This window comes from Corylus avellana, chromosome ca9 (assembly GCF_901000735.1).
Source record: "Corylus avellana chromosome ca9, CavTom2PMs-1.0".
Classification (NCBI taxonomy): domain Eukaryota; kingdom Viridiplantae; phylum Streptophyta; class Magnoliopsida; order Fagales; family Betulaceae; genus Corylus; species Corylus avellana.
The window spans coordinates 2,393,734-2,416,705 of NC_081549.1; the positions used below are offsets into that span (position 1 = coordinate 2,393,734).

The window sequence follows — 22,972 nt, forward strand, 5'->3', positions numbered from 1 at the left end:
CCAACTTTCCAATCTTCCCTTTGCAGCCCGTTTTGACTCAGTAAACATCGAAATTAACCTTGTGAAACATGACTTTGTAGATCTTTGAATTAGCTTTCCAATTCCACCAAGCGTGCTCAAATTAGATATCTGAAACTCGATATATGGCGTTTTTAGTAAAACTCATCAGGTGGGAATTTGACCAAAACGAATAAAACTAGCTTGCATCTGGCCCACCCTATTTTGGCCCCAGCCACCCCCATTTTGGCCATTGGGGGCGGCCAGACCGGAATGGGGTGGCCCAAATTAGTTTGGCTGAGGAAATGTGACGGAAGTACTAAATTGGTTTTTACCCATAAGTCAGGTATCACTTGTGATACAATTTGAAACCTAGGTAAGGAAAAATAAAATAAGTGAAAAACCTAAGTACTAAAAAGGTTAGTAACCCTAGTTTTAATACAAATCTCTATAACCCAAAAGGGGATACCATTCGAGAAGAAAAATATTAAAAGACAACCCTTTTAAATTTGGTCTAAAAAAATTTATTTTAATCTAGTCTATAAGAGCATCCCATCAAGCGCCTCATATTTAACATTTCTTTAAATTTTTAACAAAATTTATAAAAAAACACATTATTTATCAAACTCTTTATCCAAAGTTAAATTTAACATTTGCTTTAACTCCTCTCCGACACCAAAAGCAAAAGCTATTTATTTTTTAATATTATTTTGGTTGTTGAGAGTGGCATTTTGATTAATCTCTCACATGAAATCAAAGTGAGTGAATTTCATAGCAAATACATTTATTAATAAAAAATATATATTTAATTAAAATAGAGAAATATTTCGAGAATTTGATATTTGGTAGTATTAAAAAAATAGCTAGTTAAATAAAATAATAAAAAATAAAAATAAAAAACAACATATACATTGTTAGTTGTGAAACTTTAATGTAAATTATTAGAGATAAATGCAAAATTGATCATTGTGGTTGACCTAAATTACAAATCACTCTATATGGTATGCAAAATAATTTATAGGTCCTTATAGTTGGGATAATTTACAAATTACTCCATATAGTATATAAAATAATTTATAAGTCCTCAAGGTGGTCCCATTTTATAAGATGTCACTCCTTCCATCACACCTTTGGAAGTTCCCTCAAATCACAAGCCCAGTGGATGCCGCCAAGTCATGGTGACCGCCCAAAAGAGTCGAGCGAGTTAGCTCCTCCAGCTTCCCATCACGCAAAAGGAATACTCGTTTAGCCATCAAAACTGTTTCCAACCGGTGTGCAATGACCAGTACCTACAGGCATAATGCAGCACAATATTTGATCAATTCAGATATAATCTGTGTCTGTGCGTGCGCTTTAACAGGAAAAAAGAAAAACAAAAATTGCACAGATCATCATAGATCACGGCTGTGCATCGAGAACAAATCAATATAGAAAATTCTGATAAGAGTTCACATGCCAGAGATAGTCCACATTAGTGGGTAAGCAGAAAAGTTAACTTACAGTATGATTTTCCATCATGCGCTCCACAGCCTGTCTCACCAATAACTCAGACCTACTATCTAAAGCAGAAGTTGCTTCATCCAATATCAATATAGAGGAATTCTGATATAGTGCCCTTGCAAGAGCTAGTCTGCATTAATGAGTAACCAACAGAGTTTTTCAATAAAAACTTGGGCTACACACAGCAAATGAATAGTTATGTTAATCAAGTAAACAATTGGATGTTCATTTCCCAGTTATCGAGTTAAACATTAGCCAACAAGGATCATATTTAATATCACATCAGAATCAAGAGTTCAGATATAAAGCTCCACCTTTGCTTTTCGCCTCCACTCAAAATCGAGCCTCTTGGTCCAATGTTAGTTTTGTACCCTTCTGGAAGTTTTCTGATAAATTCATCAGCATTTGCAGTTCGTGCTGCATGCTCAACCCTCTCCATGTCAATTTTTGACATCAGATCCCTATATCCAATGTTTTCGGCAACTGACCCTGAAAACAATGTCTAATACATAACAAAAATTATCATATGATAAACCATTTGAAAAGGTTCCCTATATTACCATATGCTCCAAATTTACAAAGTTTCCACATCTCCTGAACACCTTCATTAAAACCAGCCAAAAGATGCACTTGAAAAGGAACTTCGGAAACAGACTATTTCCCCATACGACAAACTACTTTTCAACTAGGGAGCTGGACAGGTGTACGGCAAGTATACCCTACATCTAATTAATATGAAGTTACCACTTACTCCATGGCAATCAAGCACATGAAGTTATATGGATACATGAAAGCAGCAAATCAAACAATTCCTTGCTTAGAATTTGTGGGGGAAAAAAACATAAATAATATAAGGTACAACAAGCGTTTGGCACAACTTATGGGCATTGCAATGTTGGGTAAGAGGACTTGATTTAGTGGACATGTAGTGAAGTTCTTATAAGTGTCTGCTTTTCTCTCTCTTTCTCTATCTTCCCCCTCACCAAAAAAATTAATAATTTAGAAACCTACCACACACACACACACAAAATAAAAAAAAATAAAAAAAAAAAAGAAAGGAAGGAAGAAGAAGAGAGCGGTCATCACTAACTTACTATATCTTGAGAAACGAAACTTATATGTCTCCTCAAATTATCCAACCGGATGTCTTGGATGTTATGGTTATCGATAAGTATACAGCCTGTTTAAGATGTAAAGAACAGATATGCACTCTGGATTAGTAAGAGGTGACTTTTCTAATTCCAAAAATGTGCCGTAAAAGTTGGCAATTTTTTGTAGTTCAAAAGCCTAACCAGATAAAGGATCATAAAGCCGAAGAAGTAATTTTACAAGGGTTGACTTTCCTCCTCCAGAGGGCCCAACAAGAGCAATTGTCTCTCCAGCTTTGATGTGGAGGTTCAATCCATTCAAAACAAAGGGCATATTATCCCCATATCTAAATGAGATATCACAAAATTTCACCTCCCCTGTGACATCATCTAAATCAATGACATCTGATTTCACGATCACCTGTATTCCGCAAAGCAAATAATAATCACAACAATAATAACAATGATAAGCAACTATGAATATATTGGTCCAAATATGAAATATGCCAACAAAAGAGCATCAGCCAGACATGACATGTAAACGCATGCTTGACAAATAGGCATCTAATCAAGGTCTAACAGATTGAAATAACCACGGGTAAACAAGATGTTTGATGTTACTTTGGAACTTCTAAGAATTAGTATCTAATAACTATCCTATTCTATCCTTTTTGGGGCAATTTTTTAAATTCACAGTGTTCCTCGAGATAAAAAATAAATGAATTAAAAGGAAATATCCAAGGTTAAAATTACAGGTCAATCAACCTTAAACCTACCTTAGAGTTAAACCTGGTCAAATCAAACAGGCGCTCAATGGCTGGTTCTCCTTGCTTCCACTCATTGTATGCCTTTCCCACGCCCTGCGTGATGCTTTATATTCAGATTGATAACTTAAGAGAGCTCCTCAACAACTGAATCATAATAACAAAAAGAGTAATTAGCAAAATGGCTCTAGACGTTTTTTCCTCAAAAAAAAAAAAAGTGGGAAAAAGAAAAGATGCTAACAAGAGTCTTCTGAACTAATTCTTTATTTCTTTTTCTTTGGGAGGGGGGATGTCAAAAAAATTGCCTAAAACTTCAAGGCATCAGAAACCTGAAAAAGGACTGACCCAAGAAAATAAAAGGTTCAAAAAAGAAGAGGGGAAAAGATTTATTATCAGCATATAGTACTACCTGAATTGGCTCAACTGAAAAAACCAATGATGTTACAAACGAAACCATGCTACAGCCGTCAAAAGAACCACTTGAAACCACCAGTGAACCAGCACAAAAAGCAAATAATGCTCCAAAATATATACTCTGTATCATCTGAGGAATGAATGCCTTCATTTTCTTCTTATTCAATTGTTCAGATAAGTTGGTGTGAGCAAGCTTTCGAAACCTGGCACTCTCACACAGCTCTGAGTTGTTTGCTTTCACAAATAGAATAGCAGGGAGGACCTAAAACATATATAAAATATATGACATCATTGCACCAGCTGATGCGTTATAGCAAAGAAGATTTAAGTTAGCAACTCCACACATGCAAGCATGAAGAAAGCATAGCAGTAGATGTGTGACAGACTCACATTCAAGAATTTTGATATATTAACAGAAACAACCAAAAAGGTGAGAGTAATTAGTATTAAGAAACCCAAACAAACTGTACAAGCAAATTACGAGTTTAAGCATTCATAAAGTGCCGCACAGGAGATTTTGAGAAAAGAATAAAATGTACCTCATGTAAATAGGCTGAGAGGGCAGCAACACTCTTATTTGCCTCCTTAGATATCTTTCTAAGTTTCTCACCAAGATGGGCAATGACAAGAGCCATACATGGAATCAGCTATAATTGCACCAAACAAAATTAGTCACCTACCTTTAATCAAGTACACAACCACTGATAAAATAGTCTACTAATTTGTTCCTCACCACAGCTGAAATCAAAGAAAGGGTAGGGCTGATAATTAACATCTGTGCCGCCATTGCTGATAATTGCATAGTACTAGGTACAATGGTCTGCCACCAAAAATTAAAAACTTAATAGTTAGGAAAACAGAAAGAGCAAGAACAGACATCATAGATACTAACTTAAATCAAGTGTGTGGCATCTAAAGCCTAAAACAGTGAAGAAGAAGAAAAATACTTCTGTTAGAGTATAACTGTATAAGTATGAGTAGTAGTCATAAGAGTGAGTAGTCCATATATCACAACCGAACACACAGTTAGATTAGGCTTGAACTTTTGACATGTTATATCAAAGCTTTAATCGGAGACTCTGCATGTATTTATCTCCCCCAACATGTAAAGCGAATCAATGAAGCTTCCGCTTAGGGGGATTTGTAGCCGATTTGGAGATAGACTCGCATGTTAAGTAGTATCCCAACAAGTTATATCAGGTTTCACTCGGAGATTCCCAGTGTATATCTCCCCCAACAACTTCTAAGACATTAGAGACTACAATTCTCAAGAAATATAAGCACAGAAAGTCAAAAAAAGAACGGACACAGCAGCTCAACTTTCCCTGTAATGGAAAATTCTTAGCCAACCGACCACTTTCCCTTTCAGTCCAATAAATCCAAGTATCATAAACACGAATATTATATACAACCGTGGTAAAGATTGAAAAGACAAAGAAAACCCTCACTCACATTGAGAACAGCATGGACCGTATCGGCAACATCCGCGGCCTCGGCGGTGATCCGATATGCGATATCTCCGGCCGAGATGGAGCCGTCCCCGCATTCGAAAAACGCCAGGTCTCTCTCCAGAACCCTCTCGAAGACATAGCACCTAATCCGATACACTGCGTTCAGCGCCGCGTCCCACAGAAGCGCTTGCTGCCAATAGCTGGCGACCAGGCGAACCAAGACCAGAGCCCCCAAGACCAAACCTTCGTCCCTTAGGCGAAGAGCGTCGACGTTGGTCAAAACGGTGGAGAGCTGGCCGACCTTGGGGACGAGCTTGGAGAGGGAGAGGACGGAGACGAGGCCGCAGAGCCAGCCGGCGAGGATGGGTTTGGCTTGGGCAAGAAGGTAGGGTTTGAGGGAATTGAGGGATTGGAGGGTTTGGGAGAGTGGGTGGTGATGGGGTTTTTGGGTGGTGGTGGTGGGATTTGAGGGAAGGAGGGAGGGGAGTTTGGTGGAATTAAGGGGTTTGAGGGAGGATTTGGTGGGAGAGAGAAGAAGGACTTTGGGTTTGGGTTTAAGGAATGTAAGGAGTGGTGGAGGAGGGTTTAGAAGAATCAGAGACATTTTTTTTGTTTTTGGTGTTTCAGAGGATGTCGGAGCGGGAGAGGAAGGAGATGACCATTTTTAGAGGGAAGACATGAGACTAGAGGCCGTAGTAATAAATATTGAGTTAATAAAAAACATAAATGCTAAAATGACAAAAATATTAATTATTTAATTTAAAAATAAATTGTGAAATTAAGCATGGTGATAGTGTAGATGATCATATGATTTACCTCGGGCCAAGGATACCTATGACAGAGCTTAGAGGTAAGCTCGAAAATATGTCAGAGTGTTAGCGAGAATGTCTTTTAAGTTAGTAAGAAATTTAAAAAGAAAAGAGAAAAAATGTCATAATAATAGGCTGTGTGTACTTGGAGTGACCGTCTTCTCATATGCATAGTGTTTCTTTCCTTTCACAACATTAGTAAGGTATCGTTCATTGATAAGGTAGGACTAGGACTTTGATTGGGCATGGCATCCGGGTAACGTCCTCTAATAAAGTATGATCAGTGACAAATGTTGTCCGCCGGTGCAATATAACCTTAGCAGAATAGTAAGCTAGTAACACATAATTCATTGCTTCTTGCGACTGTTGTTAGGTGTCGTATAGTGTTATTTGTATGTTGATTGTATTAAAAGGGTGTGACAAAGAACGTTTTTCCTTATTCTTTGAACTACTAGGCGGCCAATCCATCCTTGGCCTATTTGCTATTCCAAAACGTCATGCCGTTTCAACTATCTCCTATAGTGAGCGAACTCCGTCCATGACTGTCCGACAGTCGCTCATCTCTCGCACAAACAAACTACTGGACTTCCAAACCACCGCAACCACGACCACGAGCACAGGTACACTCACAACCAGCCCATGGAACACTCGCCTAAGAGAACTAGCAAAGCAATGCCAATTCACCCAAGCTCTCACTCTCTACCGCCAAATGCTCCGCTCTGGCGACCCACCCAATGCCTTCACGTTTCCTTTCGTTCTCAAATCCTGCGCCGCACTCTCTCTTCCAATATCCGGCGCGCAGATCCATTGCCACGTCATCAAGACCGGGTGCAAGCGCGAACCATTTGTACAGACTTCTTTGATTTCAATGTACTGTAAATGCTCTTTTGTTGATTATGCACGCAAAGTGTTTGAGGAAAGTGGTGGTGAATCGAGAAAGCTGACTGTTTGTTACAATGCTTTGATATCTGGGTATACGTTGAACTCGAGATTTTATGATGGGGTTGTGTTGTTTTGTAAAATGAGGGAAGCGGGTGTGTCAGTTAATTCAGTTACGATGTTGGGGTTAGTTCCTTTGTGCACGCTTCCTGCGCATTTGGGTCTTGGAATGTGTCTTCATGGTTGTTGTGTGAAGTTTGGGTTGGACACTCATAATTCTGTAGCAAATTGTTTGCTGACAATGTATGTGAAATGTGGAGCGGTTGATTATGCGCTGAAGTTGTTTAATTTGATGCCTGAAAAGGGTTTGATTACTTGGAATGCAATGATTTCTGGATATGCTCAAAATGGACTGGCTACCCATGTTTTGGACCTTTATCATAAGATGGAGTTGAGTGGGATTCATCCTGATGCGGTGACGCTTGTCGGGGTTCTCTCATCTTGTGCTCACCTTGGTGCCCATATTGTTGGTCGTGAGGTAGAACGGCGAATACAGTGTAGTGGGTTTGGTTCCAACCCGTTTCTGAGTAATGCTCTGATCAATATGTATGCTAGGTGTGGTAATTTGGCAAAGGCTCGTGCTATATTTGATCACATGCCTGAGAAAAGTTTAGTTTCGTGTACGGCAATCATAGGTGGGTATGGAATGCATGGACATGGGGAAATTGCAGTGCAGCTCTTTGATGAGATGATCAGCAGTGGAATCAGACCTGATAAAGCTGTTTTTGTAAGTGTCTTGTCTGCATGTAGTCATGCAGGACTAACTGACAAGGGCATGGATTATTTTGCTGCAATGGAGATGATTTATGGGTTGCAGCCAGGTCCAGAGCATTACTCTTGCGTGGTGGATCTTTTAGGCAGGGCTGGACGACTCAACGAAGCTAAGGAGCTCATTGAGTCAATGCATGTAAAACCTGATGGTCCAGTTTGGGGTGCCCTTCTGGGTGCCTGTAAAATTCATAAAAATATACAGCTAGCAGAATTGGCTTTTGAGCGGGTCATCGAGCTTGAACCTATGAATATCGGTTATTATGTGTTGTTATCAAATATATACCGTGAAGCAGAGAATTTGGAGGGGGTCGTGAAGGTTCGAGCAATGATGAGAGAGCGAAAACTCAGAAAAGAGCCTGGGTATAGTTATGTTGAATATAATGGGAGGGTTCACCTTTTCTTGGCTGGGGATGGAACTCACCCTCAAGCGGGGGAGATACATAGAATGTTGGATGAGTTGGAAAATTTAGTGAAGGAAAATGTTGGGTTTTATAAGAATGATCAAGAACGAAGAAGTAACGAAGAACTTCTAAGTGGTATGGGAATGCACAGTGAAAAACTGGCAATTGCATTTGGGCTCTTAAACACTAGGCCAGGGACAGAGATTGTTGTGATAAAGAACCTGAGGATCTGTGAAAATTGTCACTTGTTTATTAAGTTGGTTAGCAAGACTGTTGATCGTCAATTTGTTGTTAGAGATGCAACTCGTTTCCACCATTTCAGGAATGGGATCTGTTCTTGCAAAGATTATTGGTGAACCCCTTCAGAATCAACAAGCCTTGGTGAAAGAGCAGCCTGTCAAAATGTCTCAAAATAGGGTACGTTATTATGCATGGCTACGGGTCACGACTGGTTCAAGCTTGAAATTTTTAAGTTGAACAGAAATGTTGGAAATTAATGAAAAAAAATATTGTTTTAATCCGCCTTACAAAATACGCAGAGCAGTGCTTGTATTTATATGCAGTTTGTATCCATCAGTTGTACATGATGTTTATCGGCTTAATTGACAAGATAATTACAGAAAATAAAATTTTGATAACAAATATTATCCCGAGAATATTGCAGTAATGCTATTCTAATTCTAATCCTTGCTGTCTTTCTGTTTATTGGTTGTTGATGATGATCAAGAGTTGATCCAATAGACATCTCGTCAAATTAACAGCCAATCAAATACCACACGTACAAATTCTTTGTGCTGATACATGCTTTAAGACTAATCCTCACGTAGATATTACTGTTGCAACGACTACTGAATTAAGGGATGTATACTTTCTATTTTCTTTCTTTCTTTCTTTCTTTCTTTTTTTTTTTGGATGGTTCCTGAAAACCAATATCATGGAGAGAGAGAGAGAGAGAGAGATCAGTGGCGTTCACATTACGAGACTAAGGAATTTTAATTGATCAAAAGGACTGTACCATGAAAACACACAGATGTTAGAACTGGTTAAGGACAAGTTACAGCAGGAAAAGTTCAAGAAACCCCACTCAGAAGCGGTGTGTAAAAGCACACATGAAACCATACACGGATATTTCCAAAGGTGAAAACACAAGAAGCCAACTGGTTTCACCTGCTGGCCAATTCCCCAACGACCCTACCGGGAATAGCATTCCAACGCCCTTCACCGCCAAGCTTCAACCAGCTCTGTCCTTGAGTTTATACGCCCGACAATTCCGGGTCCCTTGGTCTTCTGACTCTTCTCTGCAGGACCTCCTGACCGAGACATCAGACCGACCTTTTTGGACCCCTTCTTGAAGCTCGACAAACTTGATAGGCTAGTTTTGCTCTTGGAAACATTTGTTGGAACGCCTCCACTTGGCCCTGTTAAACCCCCATCTTCAAGTTCTTTACTTTTACTTTTAACTTGAGATGCAACCTCACAGGGACAATTATCAACCAGAGAATGATTCCCCCCAGGATTGACAATTTGACTAGAAGGTGGGAAATTTTCTGCTCCGCGTTCAGTTGTGGAGTAACCTTGGACTGTGTTACCAGGGCTCTCTGTTGCAGGTTCTTCAGTGACAAATAATTTCTCTTCATCCCCCTTGTCCTCCTCTTCGGCCTCCTCGAGACATGTTTGAAAAGAACTTTGATGGCCATCTTCATCAGAAGGCTCTAGGGGAGAAACAGGAGTTGACTCTACCACAGACTCTTCTCTTTCTTTTAAAGTCCTGACGATAAGATTTTTGAGAAAATTCATCACCTGGACTGCATACATCAACGCAGTCAATGGATCTGCCATCTGCATTGCAAAAATAAAAAATCAGAAAGGCTGTTACTGCACAATTATCTGACCATAGGAAGATTTTAGCAGGTTCCTGGGTAATTCTCATCGAAAGTGACCGTGTTAAATGTCAGTGTTAGAACATGTTTTACAATACCTCGTGTGTGCACTAAAAGTCTAAAATTCCCCTGTTTATGCCATCCTTCCTAACAAACTCTGTTTAAGGCAAAACCATTACCAAAGCTGAGGAAGATATGAGCATGGATACAGTCAAATTTCAAGCTCTACTAAACACAAATATGGAGTCGGCTCAAATATGTGTATTTCAAATTTAAGAAAGTGAATAACTTTCACTCACCTGAGTCATGTTTGGGGCAAATACCATAGCAACATTTCGAGCATTCATCTTGTTCAAGTGTTCCAGTTGTGCAACATCTGCCATTAAGTTTATGGCCCAATCCAGCAGAGCAGCTTCTATTGGGGGAAGGAGCCTCACGAGATGAGCACACTCCTCTTCTGACTGTGATTGCATCACCTGCTCTGGTGAGAGAGAGTCCAAAACACCAGTTGGGAGCTCCCTAAACCAAGCCTATTGAAGAATAAAAACATCAGATTAATTTAAAATGTTAATTGACAACAGAACATGCTCAACATCGAATCCACCAGCATGATGAGAGGGAGGGGAGTATTATTCACAACCCATGAACCAGCACCTTTTACAGTTTGACCACCAAAGAAAAAGCAATTCAGCAGGTAAGTTGCAAACGATGCACAAGGGAAACACAATTTCTTAATTGCAAAACAAGTCTCTTGATGAAATAATTGATAAGGAGAAGATCAGTCAGCAAAGCGTACCTTTATAAGACCGGCCAAGCAGTGTACATCAATACCATCAGGTATCATACCCCTATTTAATTGGTCACGGACATACTCCTCTTGACTGTTATCAGCATTAATCCTGAAAATTCCTTCTGCCTGCATGTTTGAGTTCAAATTTATTCAATGTTTGTTGGAGTTGAAAAGTTAGAAGAATTCAAAAGCCCCAGGGCTAAAATGATAAAATCTTAGTAAATAAGCATTCCTGGTAAAAGAGAGCTCTATCGGCCACTATATGATGTAATCATTGGACCTCTACTGTAATAAATTTAACACCTCTACTTCACATGCAAGAAGAAAGGGATAACAAGGGATTGATAATCACGTACCTGCAAGCCCCCTTGTGCATACAGGCGCCTTTGCATCATCAACAGTATTGTTGGCACACTATTTCCTCTTGCATCAAATGAAAGCTGCATAGATTCCGTTGAAACCCCAAAAACATTTGCACTACACAAGGAAATTATCTCTGTTAATAGTGTAACATTAGATTGGAAACCATAATCATGACACTAGACAGGAGCGATAAGTCTGCAACATATCAGAGATGTTTAGGAAGAATGAACAGAGGATATGAGTAATACTGTTCTTTTTCTTTTCCCTTTTTTTTTTTTTTTTTACTCTGAGCTAGTGTTTGTCCTTATCTGGTTGGCATGGCATTTTTACCTTCGCAAATAATAGAAGCAAACAATAGGGCACTAACAACAGAAGTATATTGTATAAAATATATCAAAAAATGAAAGAGGCCAAGGATGGATGTGCATGAATTATCCTGTATATGAGAATTTAATGGAGGGGACTGATGTGATTTACGGGGTAATAATAAACACAAAACTCTTTGCATAGGTATACAGAAAGGGGAAAAGTGAAGAGGAGAAAAGGAAAGACACCTAAGCATACAGAATCAAGAATGATACCATCAGAAAAAAAAATAAACAGTTGGATACTTCTTTTGGGCATGTAAAAAAACCACATAATGTCCTTCTCTAATGAAACTGTCAAAATATGGATCAAGAGACAGGAATCAGAATATTTAATCTGGTTTTAGCTTTGGATCACTGAGAAAAAACAGCAAAATATTCACTAGAGATCTCGGTTAATGGCTTGAAAAAGTGTCCTTCGAAAGGAGGTCAGATTCCAAATTGGGTAATATGGAAATGGATAAAATATGTGAATAGAAAGATGAGAAAGCAATGCTTGATGCAGAATGGGTTTAAACAGGAGAAACGATATCAGCAGATCACTGTTCAAAACCTAAATTGAAGCAAAGCATTTGTTCAGGAAGCAGCTTTGAAGTACTCTCCTGCTTCTAAAGATGATGTGCATAATGTTTGCTTGAAAAAAGGCAATACGAGAATTTAGAAAACCCTATCAAAAAGGTACATTTCAAACATTATACAGACAATGTATTCAGGAAGCATCCCTACAGCAGACATCTTATAAAAGACAAACAGAGAATGACTCCGTTTGATACATTTTTGTTAAACGACAAAAAAAAAAAAAAAAAAAAAAAAAGTAAGCATTTTTTTTTTATAAGTAAAACTAAAGCGATTACTTCATAGACTTCTATTATAACTTCATAGAAAGAATATTGGTGGAATTGATACTTATCAAAAAAAAAATATTGGTGGAATTGAATCCATTATCTAGTGGATTTTCCACAATGGCGGATACCAACTACCAAAGCAAAACACAATGCCATATATCAACACGAAATTAAAGCACCAAAAAAAAAAAAGTTAGAGAAAAACTCTAATTCGTGAAAACAAGAAAAGATACAAAATATCAGCATTTGATGCCTTACAAGGGGGCATATAAGCCCATATAATTCAAGAACTACAACCCAAAACAGGATTTCTTTTTTTCAAAAATCCAAAGCACCCAGTTGTGTATGAAGCAAAGAACATAACTTTCACAAAAGAACTAACATGTGACAATAAATTTTTCAAAAAAAGATCCGACTTACCAACAAATCTAAAACGCAGAACGTAACTTGAAGCATGTGCAAATTTTCAAAAAAAAAAACAAAAACATGGCGACCCATCAACCAGAAAAGAAGTCTAAAGTAAAGAAATAGAAAGAGAAACAGACCTGGCACTGGGAGCCCTTCTGGGCACTTCGGGTTCAAACTCAACAGGAAGGCCAAGAAAGCCATGGAATCGATCAAAGGTAACATGGGCAACATGCCTGACATTGGAAGGCCACCCAATCTCCATGGAGGAGAGCTTCCCTGACCCAGAAGTACTACACCCAATCAAAGACTTCCTAAAAGCAGCCACCAAAAGTGCCAAAAGAGACAGCTGATCTCCCTCTCTGTCTCTTTCCTTCCTTTTCCTGTCTCCCCCTCCAACCTCTTCTTGTTCCTCCTCTGTTCCCAAATGGCCCTCTATTGTCTGGCTGTTAAGAAGGGCATGTGGGTGTGAGCCATCATTGGGTGTGGAAGAGCTTGAAGGTGAAGGGAAGTGAGATGGGGATGGGGATTGGAGTACCTCAGTCATATTGGGCAATTATTTGTGGGCAAGACACAGTCTTTATTTTTTCTTTATTTTCTTTTTCAAATCGATTTTTTTATTCGATTTTCTTGTGGGTGTCTTACGGAAGACCAAGATTTGGGAATGAATGTGGAGTAGAGTTGGATTGAAGGAAGGTTTTTGGATGGTAAGACGTGACTATCATCACTTTATTTTCTCCTTTAGTTTTTCCTTTCCTCTCTTTATCCTGGCTGGCTGTTCCTGTATTGAGGGATGAAGAAGCAAGGAAGAGAGAGAGAAGGTAGGGTAGGGATGGAGATTGTAGGGGACCTAGGGGTAGAGTAGAAGGAGATGATGACAGAGGAGTTGGTTTTTGTATTCTAGTTTGAGAAAAGAAAGGGGAGGTGGGTAGTGTTCCTCCTTCAGAGCCAAGCCATCCAAATCATCACCTTAAGATATTAGCGTCTCTGGCCCTTTCGGTTTTCAGGCACCTGTTTTTTAATTAAAATTAAAAATTAAAAAAATTAAAAATTATATTTTTATCTTATTATTATCTTATTTTGCAAATGCCCATTCACGTTTGTGAATTAAAAAAATGTAATCTCCTCTCCATTCATCGGATAATTTCTCTTGGTCTCTTCAGCTCTTATGACGGTTGGACTGTTCGTGCCACCAAAATCGACACGAGTGAGAACAAATGTGCTCACAATATTGCTGAATAGGTCGTTACTTCCAAATTACCAATTAAAGCATCTCCAACAAAATAATTAAATTAAGAGTTATTTGTTTGTGTCTAGCAAAGTAGTTATTTTACCATATTTTTTCTTATAATGTTAACAGTAAATAAACTCTTATGTCTATTTACTATTTACTATTAACATTACAATTTTTTTTTTTTTTCTTTCTCCCATTTTTTTCACTATCTCTCACACAAATTATAAAGAATATAATAGAATATATGTTAGAGTGTGTATAAAAAAAATAAAAATAAAAAGTAATTAAAATAAAAATTTATATTTTTTCAATAGTTATTTTAAATTTTGATTACCCTTCCCGATGCTCACCTATTTGTATCCAATGTTAGATAGCAACAAAAATCCCCTTTTGGCCTTTTTTATTTTATTTTTAAATAGGTTGTGTGTGTGTTTTTTTATTACTATTCTTGTTTGTATTTGTTATGGTACGTACTATCTCATATATATATATAATGATGGATGGTAAGTAGTACTAGGAGCAATAATGGAAAATGTTTAACAATTAAGGCTTTGACACTTTTAGAATTTGGACTTTACCATTCTTATATATGCGAGTAATACATGGATGTGTGTATTACACAAGAATAGAAATAAAGATTACAATTTTGGTTATAATTTTCTTAATAACAATTTTATTCATCAATCTTCGACATTGAATGCTACAATTAAAATTATTAAGAAGCTTGTAACTTTCATCATGGACGGTAGAGGGTTCAGCCGATATGGAGGGTCGATTATCGAGTCGATATGTCATGTAGATTACCATGTTTAAGTTTGTGAGTAAATCTAAAATATGAGAATAAAAGCGGAAGTATTCAATGTTGATATCTACGTCTACCACTTTGAATGACTCTTATGTTTACATTGTGTTTACTGCCTTAATTATTTATCGTATATAAGTTTTTATTTATAGTTGAATAAATCAACTTATACAAATAAACCTAAATCGATTTATACAAAGAAACATAAATCGATCCATACTAAAAAAACTATAAATCAATTAAGTAAATATCAGAATATATTTTAACCAACACTATTCTTGCAAAAACATATTTACCATAATCTAAATTTATCACCAAGCGTGACTTTTAGAGATTATAGAAATAATATATGATAATTATAACAATATTAATAAATTTCATTTTTTTTTCTTTATTTTTTCCCCTAATTTTAAGAATATTATATTGTTTATTTCCTTAAACCGTTTTAATGAAGATCTGTCTAAGTGCTGTGATTGGATAGGAGGAATTTTTTATTATTATTATTTTTCTTTCTTTTCTTTTGGCCATCGGGATAGGATTTGGATTACCTCATATTTTCTAAATATATGAAAATTTCATATTATAAAATATGAGCTCTCCATTTTATTTAATGGTCTAAATAAATACATAAGTTTGTGTTCTCAGGCAAGTGAATTTGACATATTAAAAACTAAATTAATTATCTCGATAACTCATTAACATCTGCATATATTTAAATCATTGGATAAAATAGAGGACTTAAATTAAAAAGGAAAATACTAAGTGTTTTGTTAGTGTTCTCCTGATGTCTTTTCAACTATAATGTAACTTTTAAAATCACCAATAAGTTAAAAGTTTAATGATAATTTTAAAAGTTATATCATAATTTAAAAGATATTAAAACAATACTGAAAGAACACATAAGATTTTTTAATTAAAAAAATACGAGAATCACATATTCTAAAAATAAACGAGGGATCTCAATTATGGGGATATGCCTGGTTTTTAGAGGAAGCAGGCCCTAAATGGACAAGTCTTCCGAACAGCACCTGACTCTGACAGGCAAGAGACCAAATGGAAGACCAACTGCAACATGGGTAGTGACTTTTTTTTTTTTAAAAAAAAATAATAATGTTAAAGAGTTAAGACCACCTAGTCAGCTTTAATAAAGCTCTAAATAATGTAGCAAAAATGTCAGCGTCCGGGACCCCCAGTTTCCCAAGCATTTCAGCATGTTAACATCTTCTACCTCCAACACCCAATAAAATTGTCCCTCTTATGCTTCATTATCCAAAGTGCATCCAATTCATAGGATTGATTAGAAGGGGTTGACATCGATTGCAAGCAACTCTTAAGGAATAAGGGGGAGGTGGTGAGAGACTGGCCAATGCGACCGCGACCACATCCGCGACGTGGTCGATAAAGATTAAAGTTGGTGACAATTGAAAAAATATGAAGTTTTAGGTTTTTAGATAGAAGTTGACAGAGATTTCGATCCTAATAATTTTTTGTTCGTAGTGTAGAAAACACGAGAGAGAGTTCTTATAGGACCATTCGAGATTTGCTTATGAGTTTCATAAGGACTTTTTTACATTTACCGTATGGATTCAGCAAAATTGTTCGAAACCTCTATCTGATTAGCGGACCGTTGAAAGTGGATAAAGTTTTAAATTTGTTATATAGAGTATAATGTGGTAGAATCTGAACATTTATTGAAATAAATGGTGTCACTCATTAAAAAAAAAAAAAAAAATCAATTCTTAGATTCATAAAATTTATAATTAACCCGGTGATTAAACTAAAAAAGTTTGGGGTCGGAGTTGGGTGTAGTAAGGGAAGGTGTAAGTTGCTTCAAGAGGATGTAATGTTCTAAAATTTCTTAGGTATTTCTAATGAGAGATTTGTTTATAATTATGACTCAAAAGGTTAGTTGCCCTTTTGTCTCCATTTTTGGGAAGAAGGGATGTTAAAACTGAGTTTTGGTAATTATAACTCTAGTAATTAGGGTAACTTCTAATTGGCTTTTTTTTTTTTTTTTTTTGCTTTTTACCTCTTTGGTATTCTTGCTCTCTCACAGTCTCACCCCTCAAATAATTGATGGCAGATGGTAAAAAAAATAGTATCTTGTGATTATATTTACATGCTTTGCGTACGTTATACTTGGACTGCAATTGATTGTTTTTACCACTAATAGGAGGGAACTGAGTAAGGTTTTGTATGCTGAAATGATTAAATCTCATAGCTGCAAAGTTTCAACATTTATATTCAATGATTCACACGAATACAAAGCATACTTATTCAATGACTGCTGCTATATGTAGTACATATACTTATTCAATGATTGCTGCTATATATGAGTACTACGGTTTTTATTACAAATTATCTTCCAATCCGACTATTCATAATTAATGAAATAATTAAATAAAAAATTCGACTCTAAATTTAATTAGTTAATGAATAATTTATTATGTATACACTCTTAATCATTTCACCAATTACGAATTGTCACTTCTATTTGTAAAGCTATTGTACTAAAAGCTGGAGTACCCCATGTACGTAGGACAAGACAAGAGTTAATTGGGTCCTATAATTTTACTTTAGGTCTTATTAGTATTCAATTTTATGTTTTATTTAATTTTTTAAGAATCAATGGTGTTGTTTTTCCTAAATTATTTCGGGGCACGTAGGTCAATAAATGGGTGTTGCCTTAAGTTATTTTTGATAATCCAATAAATGAATTTGTCAATAAGTCTATTTGAGTGTGATTTGCACTGCAACAAAGAAAGAGATTTGATGAATAAATACATGTTGAACAAATTGTTTTGAGGTGTGACTCTACCACACCATTTTTGCTGGCCAATGAGTCTGGTTAATTCCGCTTGAAATCTTATTGTTGGCCAGTAAAATTCTCGTTTAAACTAGGGTTTCTTTGTATCAAAAACTAAAACTCAAACTCAACAAGATACATCTAGGATAGTAAAACTCAAAACTCTCCCAACCATGCTCTTTTTGTGTAACAAAGTAGTACATGTGGTTATCATTACATGCTTGCTTCCAATACACTAGTATTTAGTGGACACTAATGATTTACCATTAATAGGTGGAAACTACAAATTTTTTTTCTTTTTTTGGGTAAGGTTATGTGTGCTGAAATCATTAATTTAAGTCTCCCATCTCAACAAAATCTCTATTCAACGATTCACATGAGTGCAAAGTATACTTATCCAAAGCCCATTACTAACTAATTCATGAAACCAACCACAGATAGTGACAAGTAAATTCCTTTAAGGTCACCCTCTTTTTGGACTTTTGGTCACATAATTATGAAACCAAGATCTATTTAGATTCAAAAGAAGAAGAAAATATCTGACTCAGGACAAACAAGAATAAGAAGAACATGTAGCAGCAGAAACTTTAGTTTCTTAATTAATATTTTAACACTTTTTCTTATGTGTGGACTCAAATTAGGACTGATAATTGTGTTTTAGAATATATTCCTAGATATGATTTAAGTAGGGTTGATCAGTCTGGTCCGTTTAAATAAATGAGTCAGGTTAATGCTGGTTTATATAGTATTATACCAATTTCTTGACACGACTCGAACCCAACACGCAAACTCTCTCTTAATACGTAAGACTCAATATGTTAAATATTCAATTGAAATAAGAAAAAAATTACATAAACATGTTCGAACTCAAGATTTATACTTTGATAATATATTAAATCTTCATTTATTTGAAAATTTTAAAGCGATAAAAAGACAAGGAAAAAAAAAAAAAAGAGAGAAAAAAGAAAAGAAGAGAGAGAGAGAGAGAGAGAGGTGTATATATAGCTGTAAAAAGACACTGCTACATGTGGCAATTGGCATCTTTAAACAGAGTAAATTGTTTGATGCAAGTGGTAATATTGTATCAACAGAGAGATTCTCTCAGAATCAGAGCATATAATATCACCATCAGTACTTGATGCAGCAGCCTGAAAGAACAGAGAGTTGCCTCATCATCTTTCTTCTGTTTTTGCTTTTATTACTACTTCTCTTCTTAATGCCGCTTTCAATCTAATAATAAGTTTTATAGATATATATTTGATGCCTTTTTTTAGGGCAGTTTATAGTAAGCAGACCGTACACAGAAAAGAAAAAGCAAGACAGAAGGCCCAGGCGAGAGGCTGTCTTCTCTTTTGAACTTGAAGAGAAGACAGCCGTTGTGATCACTATTTCAAATTCAAACTGTAGATGGCGGGGCGGGCAGCTGTACGTTTACCTTTTCATGTACCCTAAAAGATGTAGGGCTACTAAACGGTAACAAATGCCAAAATGGCTTTCTTATTTCCGGTTTTGTATTTCTTATTGCAACAGCAGTTTCAAGCGAGCCTAGAAATACTAAATTTGAAAAAAAGGGCAGTGGCTTCAAGCAAAAAAGGAGATGCCCAGTCTTTTTTCTTTTCTTTTTTTTTTTTTTTTTTTTTTTTTTTTTTTTTCAATTTAGCCTATTAAATTAACATTTGCATTGATTTACAATAAGCTTTATAGGGTTTAAAAAGTGGCTTAAAACTTATTGCCGTAAGCATAAATGACAAACAACTTTCTAACTCAAATTTCGATTTGAAATTTTGACGAAAATTGTTAAGAGTGTAACCCTAGCATCAATAATAAAAAGACATGCGTCTCTTACAATAAAAAATAAAATAAATAATATTTATGAGGTGATCAGACTACCTTAATTTGGTTAGGGGGTTTTAAAGGTGATCGAATTACCTCCAAATCTCATATTTGGTTAGAGAGAGTGGCTAAACCATCCACAAACTTTGGGGGTGGTTCGGCCACCCCTTCTAGCCTATTTGGGGTGGTCGGACCACCCCCCATAGAATTTCTTTCTTTAATAAAAAAATAAAAAATAATTTTTTTTTTTTTTTTTAGGATACACATGTTGTATTACTATTAGTGTTTATCTAGTACTCTAACAGTTTTGGGCAAAATTTCGATTAGAAGTTTAGAACGGTGAAACTATTTATTATTTATAGTTACCGCGAAGTTTAAACCCTAGAAAGTTTATTACAAATCGATGCACCATGTGAACTAATTTTGCATTTTTTTTCCTTTTAAAAATATATGTAAGAATAACATATTGATTAATCCTATTAAAAATGTGAATGGGAGTGCATTTATAAAAATTTGCAGTTTGAGAACAACCGTAAACCCAAATGGAACGGACCCTAAAAATGGATGTGAAAATTACATACTTTAAGGATGAATGCGAGTTTAATAGGCTCCTTTTGGCGCAGTGGTTAGCTTCGCGACACTTTCTGAACTGCTGGTTCAGGGTGCTCTAGAAGCAGCGACGTATTCAATGACCAGCTCGTTCCCCAAATTTGACGTGCCCAAGAAATTTGGGAAGAAGAGGGGTGGATTTGGGAGGAGAGGGGGGCAGTGTGGATTCTCAGTTGGACAAAAGAAATCCACACAAATGCTAAAGCCTAAATGAAATCCACAGAAATCCACACAAAGCATATAAGCTAGCCGAAATGAAAATAAACCGTGTTTCACGATTCAGATTAAATTTCGCAGATCTAATGATAGGCTCAACCACAGCTAAATATATAACATTCAGGTGAGTCGACAGGATACGTACACACCCGACATGTATGATAAGTAGAAAAAAAAAAAAACATGTGGGTGCAAAGTGCTTTGACACAGCAAGAAAAGTAGAGCATATAAGCATTTATATGAACCAAAGTCGCTGCCATTCCATAAGAACCCATAAACTACACTATACCACAACTAAGTCCGCTTGAAAAAAGAAATGCAGAAATAAGGGCTAAAAATGGTCCACCTAATCAGCAACTAATCCAGAATCCAGATTACAGAATATTTCCTTTTCATAATAGTAGTCATGGCGTCCAAAATAAACACCAGATCATACACAGAATCCACGGCATTATGAAACCACTAAGAAGATCTGTTTACTGGCTCAAGAGCCTCAACGGTGACCACGCTATTTCCTCTGATCACCTGCAGCAGTAAAAGTAATATAAGCTAAAGAAGTACATGGTAATTAGATTATCACTACTGTAGTGGCAGTTTAACTATAAAGATTGCCACAAAAAAGGACAAAGATAAGGGACTTACCACCATGCCAATATCATTTCTATCATTTCCATTCACTTCCACAGTGTTGTCAACCACTAGATTCATAAACTGGTCAAACCCACGAAGTGTTCCAACGACCATCCGATTTGCATTTAACTTGACTGCAACATAAAACACCAATGCTTCAATCATTCAAACAATTTGGTACAGTTAAGAATATATAAATATATATGTCAATCTTTGCTCATGAAAATGTTGTAAATAGATATAGTTCAGCCTACAAAATACAAAATACAAAAAACAAACATGATTTGGTTAGATATGCGATCAGATGACAGCTACAAACCCACCACACCTCAAACAAACACAAGCATACAAGACTTGACATGTCAAAAATTTCGAATGGTGTGTTATTCAGAATGAACCCAGAGGATGAGATGTAAAAGCAGTCTCAAGATATCAAGTGAGCTTCATGAAAGCAAGACTTTGAATAGAACCTAAACAAGGGGTTAAATTGGCTTACAAATGAGCCATAAGCCCATGAATCAAATTTCACACCATAAACATGAGCCTTTGGATGATGGATTACCACAAATTAAGCTGAAAAGAGAACTTCAAATGATATAAAAATCCCCAACAATATATAAAAGAACCTCTACAAATGATCACTTTTAACTTAAAATTGTCATTCCAAGGACTCTCATAGGATATGCATATGTCTTCCTATTAATTATTGCGATTTACAGTACATAAAAGAGGTCTTTATTTAAGTCACATCTGAGATTTGAATCAAAACTACAACGAATGACAACCAAACGAACTTCAAAAGGCAGCCCCTTGACAAACTAACCACAATCTAAAATCCATTACCATTGATTAAAACAAGAAAAACTAGTTCGTGAACAAGGACCAGTCATAGTTACAATTAATATCTCACACACAGCAACAAAAGAGTTAGCACCCACAAACTGCTTAGGAACAAAATTCGGCAAAACACGGTAAACCCGATACCCATTCACACTTGGGCCGCACCAATCAACCTAAATTTCCCAAAAGCTTTACTAGTAACCTAAGGATCAGAAACAAACTACAAAGTACGAGAAAACTCACAAGCTTGAAAACTAAGTTCTATGCAGTTTTAGCAGCGAATCTATTTTCGGTACAAACTATTAAAAATAGGAAAATGGAAACTAAATAAAAAGAAATTAAGGGGGCGTACTCTGGAGCTTCTTGTCCATATACCTGTTGCATAACAAGGAAAATACAATAATTAATAAAACCTAGAATTAAAAAAAAAAAAAAAAAAAAAAAAAAAAAAAGAGAAACACAACGTGTGTGTGTGTGTGTCAGAGAGAGAGAGAGAGAGTGAGAGAGAGGTTACTTCTTGAGATCCGGTGGCTGGCCCGACCTGCTCATGTTGAAGACTCTGCGAGAGAGAGAGAGAGAGAGAGAGATTGGGCAAAAGTTCAACCCTAGAGGAGGTTTGAGAGTGAGGGGACGCGAAGATTGGAAATTGGATATATGGACATTGGGCCGAGAAATAGTGATAGGCTGGATTAGGCGGTGTCGTTTTTGAACTCAGCCCACGTGATAATAACGAGGCCCTTTTGGGCAGCACGGCTATCAGAATATATAAAAACACTTTCAGGGGTGTTGCGAGAATCGAACTCGCGACCTCTCGCACCCGAAGCGAGAATCATACCACTAGACCAAACACCCACTTTTGATTCGTAAGGTAGAAACACCAATCTAAATATAATATTACAAATCAGGCCTGTTTCTTTATTTTGTTTAAAATAGATGGTTGATGATTAAAAAATTCATAATGACAAATGCTCAATTGCTAGGAAGTTTAGTTGATATGAGATGATTTTTTTAAAATATATATATATATATTATTGTTAGGTGTTGATAGAGAAAACCTTTAACATCTTGTTCTTTTAGTTAATCATATATTTTATGAAACCGTGAAGAAAGTTCTATTGATGATCTTTTAGTCAATCCATGGAATACTATACGGTGTTAGAATTATACATATTGTCTTAAAAACTCTCAAAAGAAAGTGGAATTTTATTGTCTTAAAACTC

The 22,972-nt window shown here is 36.3% G+C and overlaps 4 protein-coding genes and 1 non-coding gene across 6 annotated transcripts; 1 reads left to right on the plus strand and 4 right to left on the minus strand.

Moving 5' to 3' along the window:
* Nucleotides 1-915: 915 nt before the first annotated feature.
* Nucleotides 916-5,892, minus strand: LOC132192232 (ABC transporter B family member 29, chloroplastic). 2 transcript variants are annotated; one of them, XM_059607506.1, is made up of 10 exons: nucleotides 5,216-5,891; nucleotides 4,497-4,583; nucleotides 4,303-4,410; nucleotides 3,759-4,025; nucleotides 3,362-3,445; nucleotides 2,790-3,006; nucleotides 2,592-2,677; nucleotides 1,812-1,999; nucleotides 1,498-1,627; nucleotides 916-1,286 (listed from the first exon to the last, which is right to left on the minus strand). In XM_059607506.1, the coding sequence occupies exons 1-10, from the start codon at nucleotides 5,816-5,818 to the stop codon at nucleotides 1,140-1,142; spliced, it is 1,917 nt and encodes a 638-aa protein (XP_059463489.1). In that variant the 5' UTR covers nucleotides 5,819-5,891; the 3' UTR covers nucleotides 916-1,139. The 2 variants fall into 2 exon arrangements, with proteins under 2 accessions (XP_059463489.1, XP_059463490.1); XM_059607507.1 differs by lacking the exon at nucleotides 916-1,286 and having other exon boundaries at nucleotides 1,534-1,672; nucleotides 5,216-5,892.
* Nucleotides 5,893-6,457: 565 nt separating this feature from the next.
* Nucleotides 6,458-8,721, plus strand: LOC132192231 (putative pentatricopeptide repeat-containing protein At3g11460, mitochondrial). The gene has a single exon (XM_059607505.1). It carries the CDS (start codon nucleotides 6,562-6,564, stop codon nucleotides 8,488-8,490), a length of 1,929 nt encoding a protein of 642 aa, XP_059463488.1. The 5' UTR covers nucleotides 6,458-6,561; the 3' UTR covers nucleotides 8,491-8,721.
* Nucleotides 8,722-9,108: 387 nt separating this feature from the next.
* LOC132192233 (rho GTPase-activating protein 5-like) lies at nucleotides 9,109-13,725 on the minus strand. Its single transcript, XM_059607508.1, has 5 exons — nucleotides 12,923-13,725; nucleotides 11,161-11,281; nucleotides 10,811-10,930; nucleotides 10,314-10,544; nucleotides 9,109-9,973 (listed from the first exon to the last, which is right to left on the minus strand). The coding sequence occupies exons 1-5, from the start codon at nucleotides 13,327-13,329 to the stop codon at nucleotides 9,353-9,355; spliced, it is 1,500 nt and encodes a 499-aa protein (XP_059463491.1). The 5' UTR covers nucleotides 13,330-13,725; the 3' UTR covers nucleotides 9,109-9,352.
* Nucleotides 13,726-20,496: 6,771 nt separating this feature from the next.
* On the minus strand, nucleotides 20,497-22,381 carry LOC132192239 (probable small nuclear ribonucleoprotein G). Its single transcript, XM_059607515.1, has 4 exons — nucleotides 22,267-22,381; nucleotides 22,105-22,127; nucleotides 20,925-21,046; nucleotides 20,497-20,807 (listed from the first exon to the last, which is right to left on the minus strand). Exons 1-4 carry the CDS (start codon nucleotides 22,299-22,301, stop codon nucleotides 20,745-20,747), a joined length of 243 nt encoding a protein of 80 aa, XP_059463498.1. The 5' UTR covers nucleotides 22,302-22,381; the 3' UTR covers nucleotides 20,497-20,744.
* A 151-nt stretch (nucleotides 22,382-22,532) lies between these two features.
* TRNAP-CGG (transfer RNA proline (anticodon CGG)) lies at nucleotides 22,533-22,604 on the minus strand. Its single transcript has one exon. It is a non-coding gene; the product is annotated as a tRNA-Pro (tRNA).
* Nucleotides 22,605-22,972: the final 368 nt, after the last annotated feature.

Bases quoted from the DNA above. Each gene is read 5' to 3' on its own strand.
- LOC132192239 (XM_059607515.1), bottom strand. From the start codon at position 22,301: ATGAGCAGGTCGGGCCAGCCACCGGATCTCAAGAA. The intron at 22,128-22,266 runs GTAACCTCTCTC...GTTATGCAACAG, and splicing joins CAGCCACCGGATCTCAAGAA to GTATATGGACAAGAAGCTCC. The intron at 21,047-22,104 runs GTACGCCCCCTT...TTTATGTTGCAG, and splicing joins TATGGACAAGAAGCTCCAGA to TCAAGTTAAATGCAAATCGG.
- LOC132192231 (XM_059607505.1), top strand. From the start codon at position 6,562: ATGACTGTCCGACAGTCGCTCATCTCTCGCACAAACAAACTACTGGAC.
- LOC132192233 (XM_059607508.1), bottom strand. From the start codon at position 13,329: ATGACTGAGGTACTCCAATCCCCATCCCCATCTCACTTCCCTTCACCT. The intron at 10,545-10,810 runs GTACGCTTTGCT...ATTCTTCAATAG, and splicing joins GCTTGGCCGGTCTTATAAAG to GCTTGGTTTAGGGAGCTCCC. The intron at 9,974-10,313 runs GTGAGTGAAAGT...TTTGCAATGCAG, and splicing joins TTGCCCCAAACATGACTCAG to ATGGCAGATCCATTGACTGC.
- LOC132192232 (XM_059607506.1), bottom strand. From the start codon at position 5,818: ATGTCTCTGATTCTTCTAAACCCTCCTCCACCACTCCTTACATTCCTT. The intron at 4,584-5,215 runs GTGAGTGAGGGT...TTTTGGTGGCAG, and splicing joins CGGTCCATGCTGTTCTCAAT to ACCATTGTACCTAGTACTAT. The intron at 3,446-3,758 runs GTAGTACTATAT...AGCATCACGCAG, and splicing joins TTTCAGTTGAGCCAATTCAG to GGCGTGGGAAAGGCATACAA.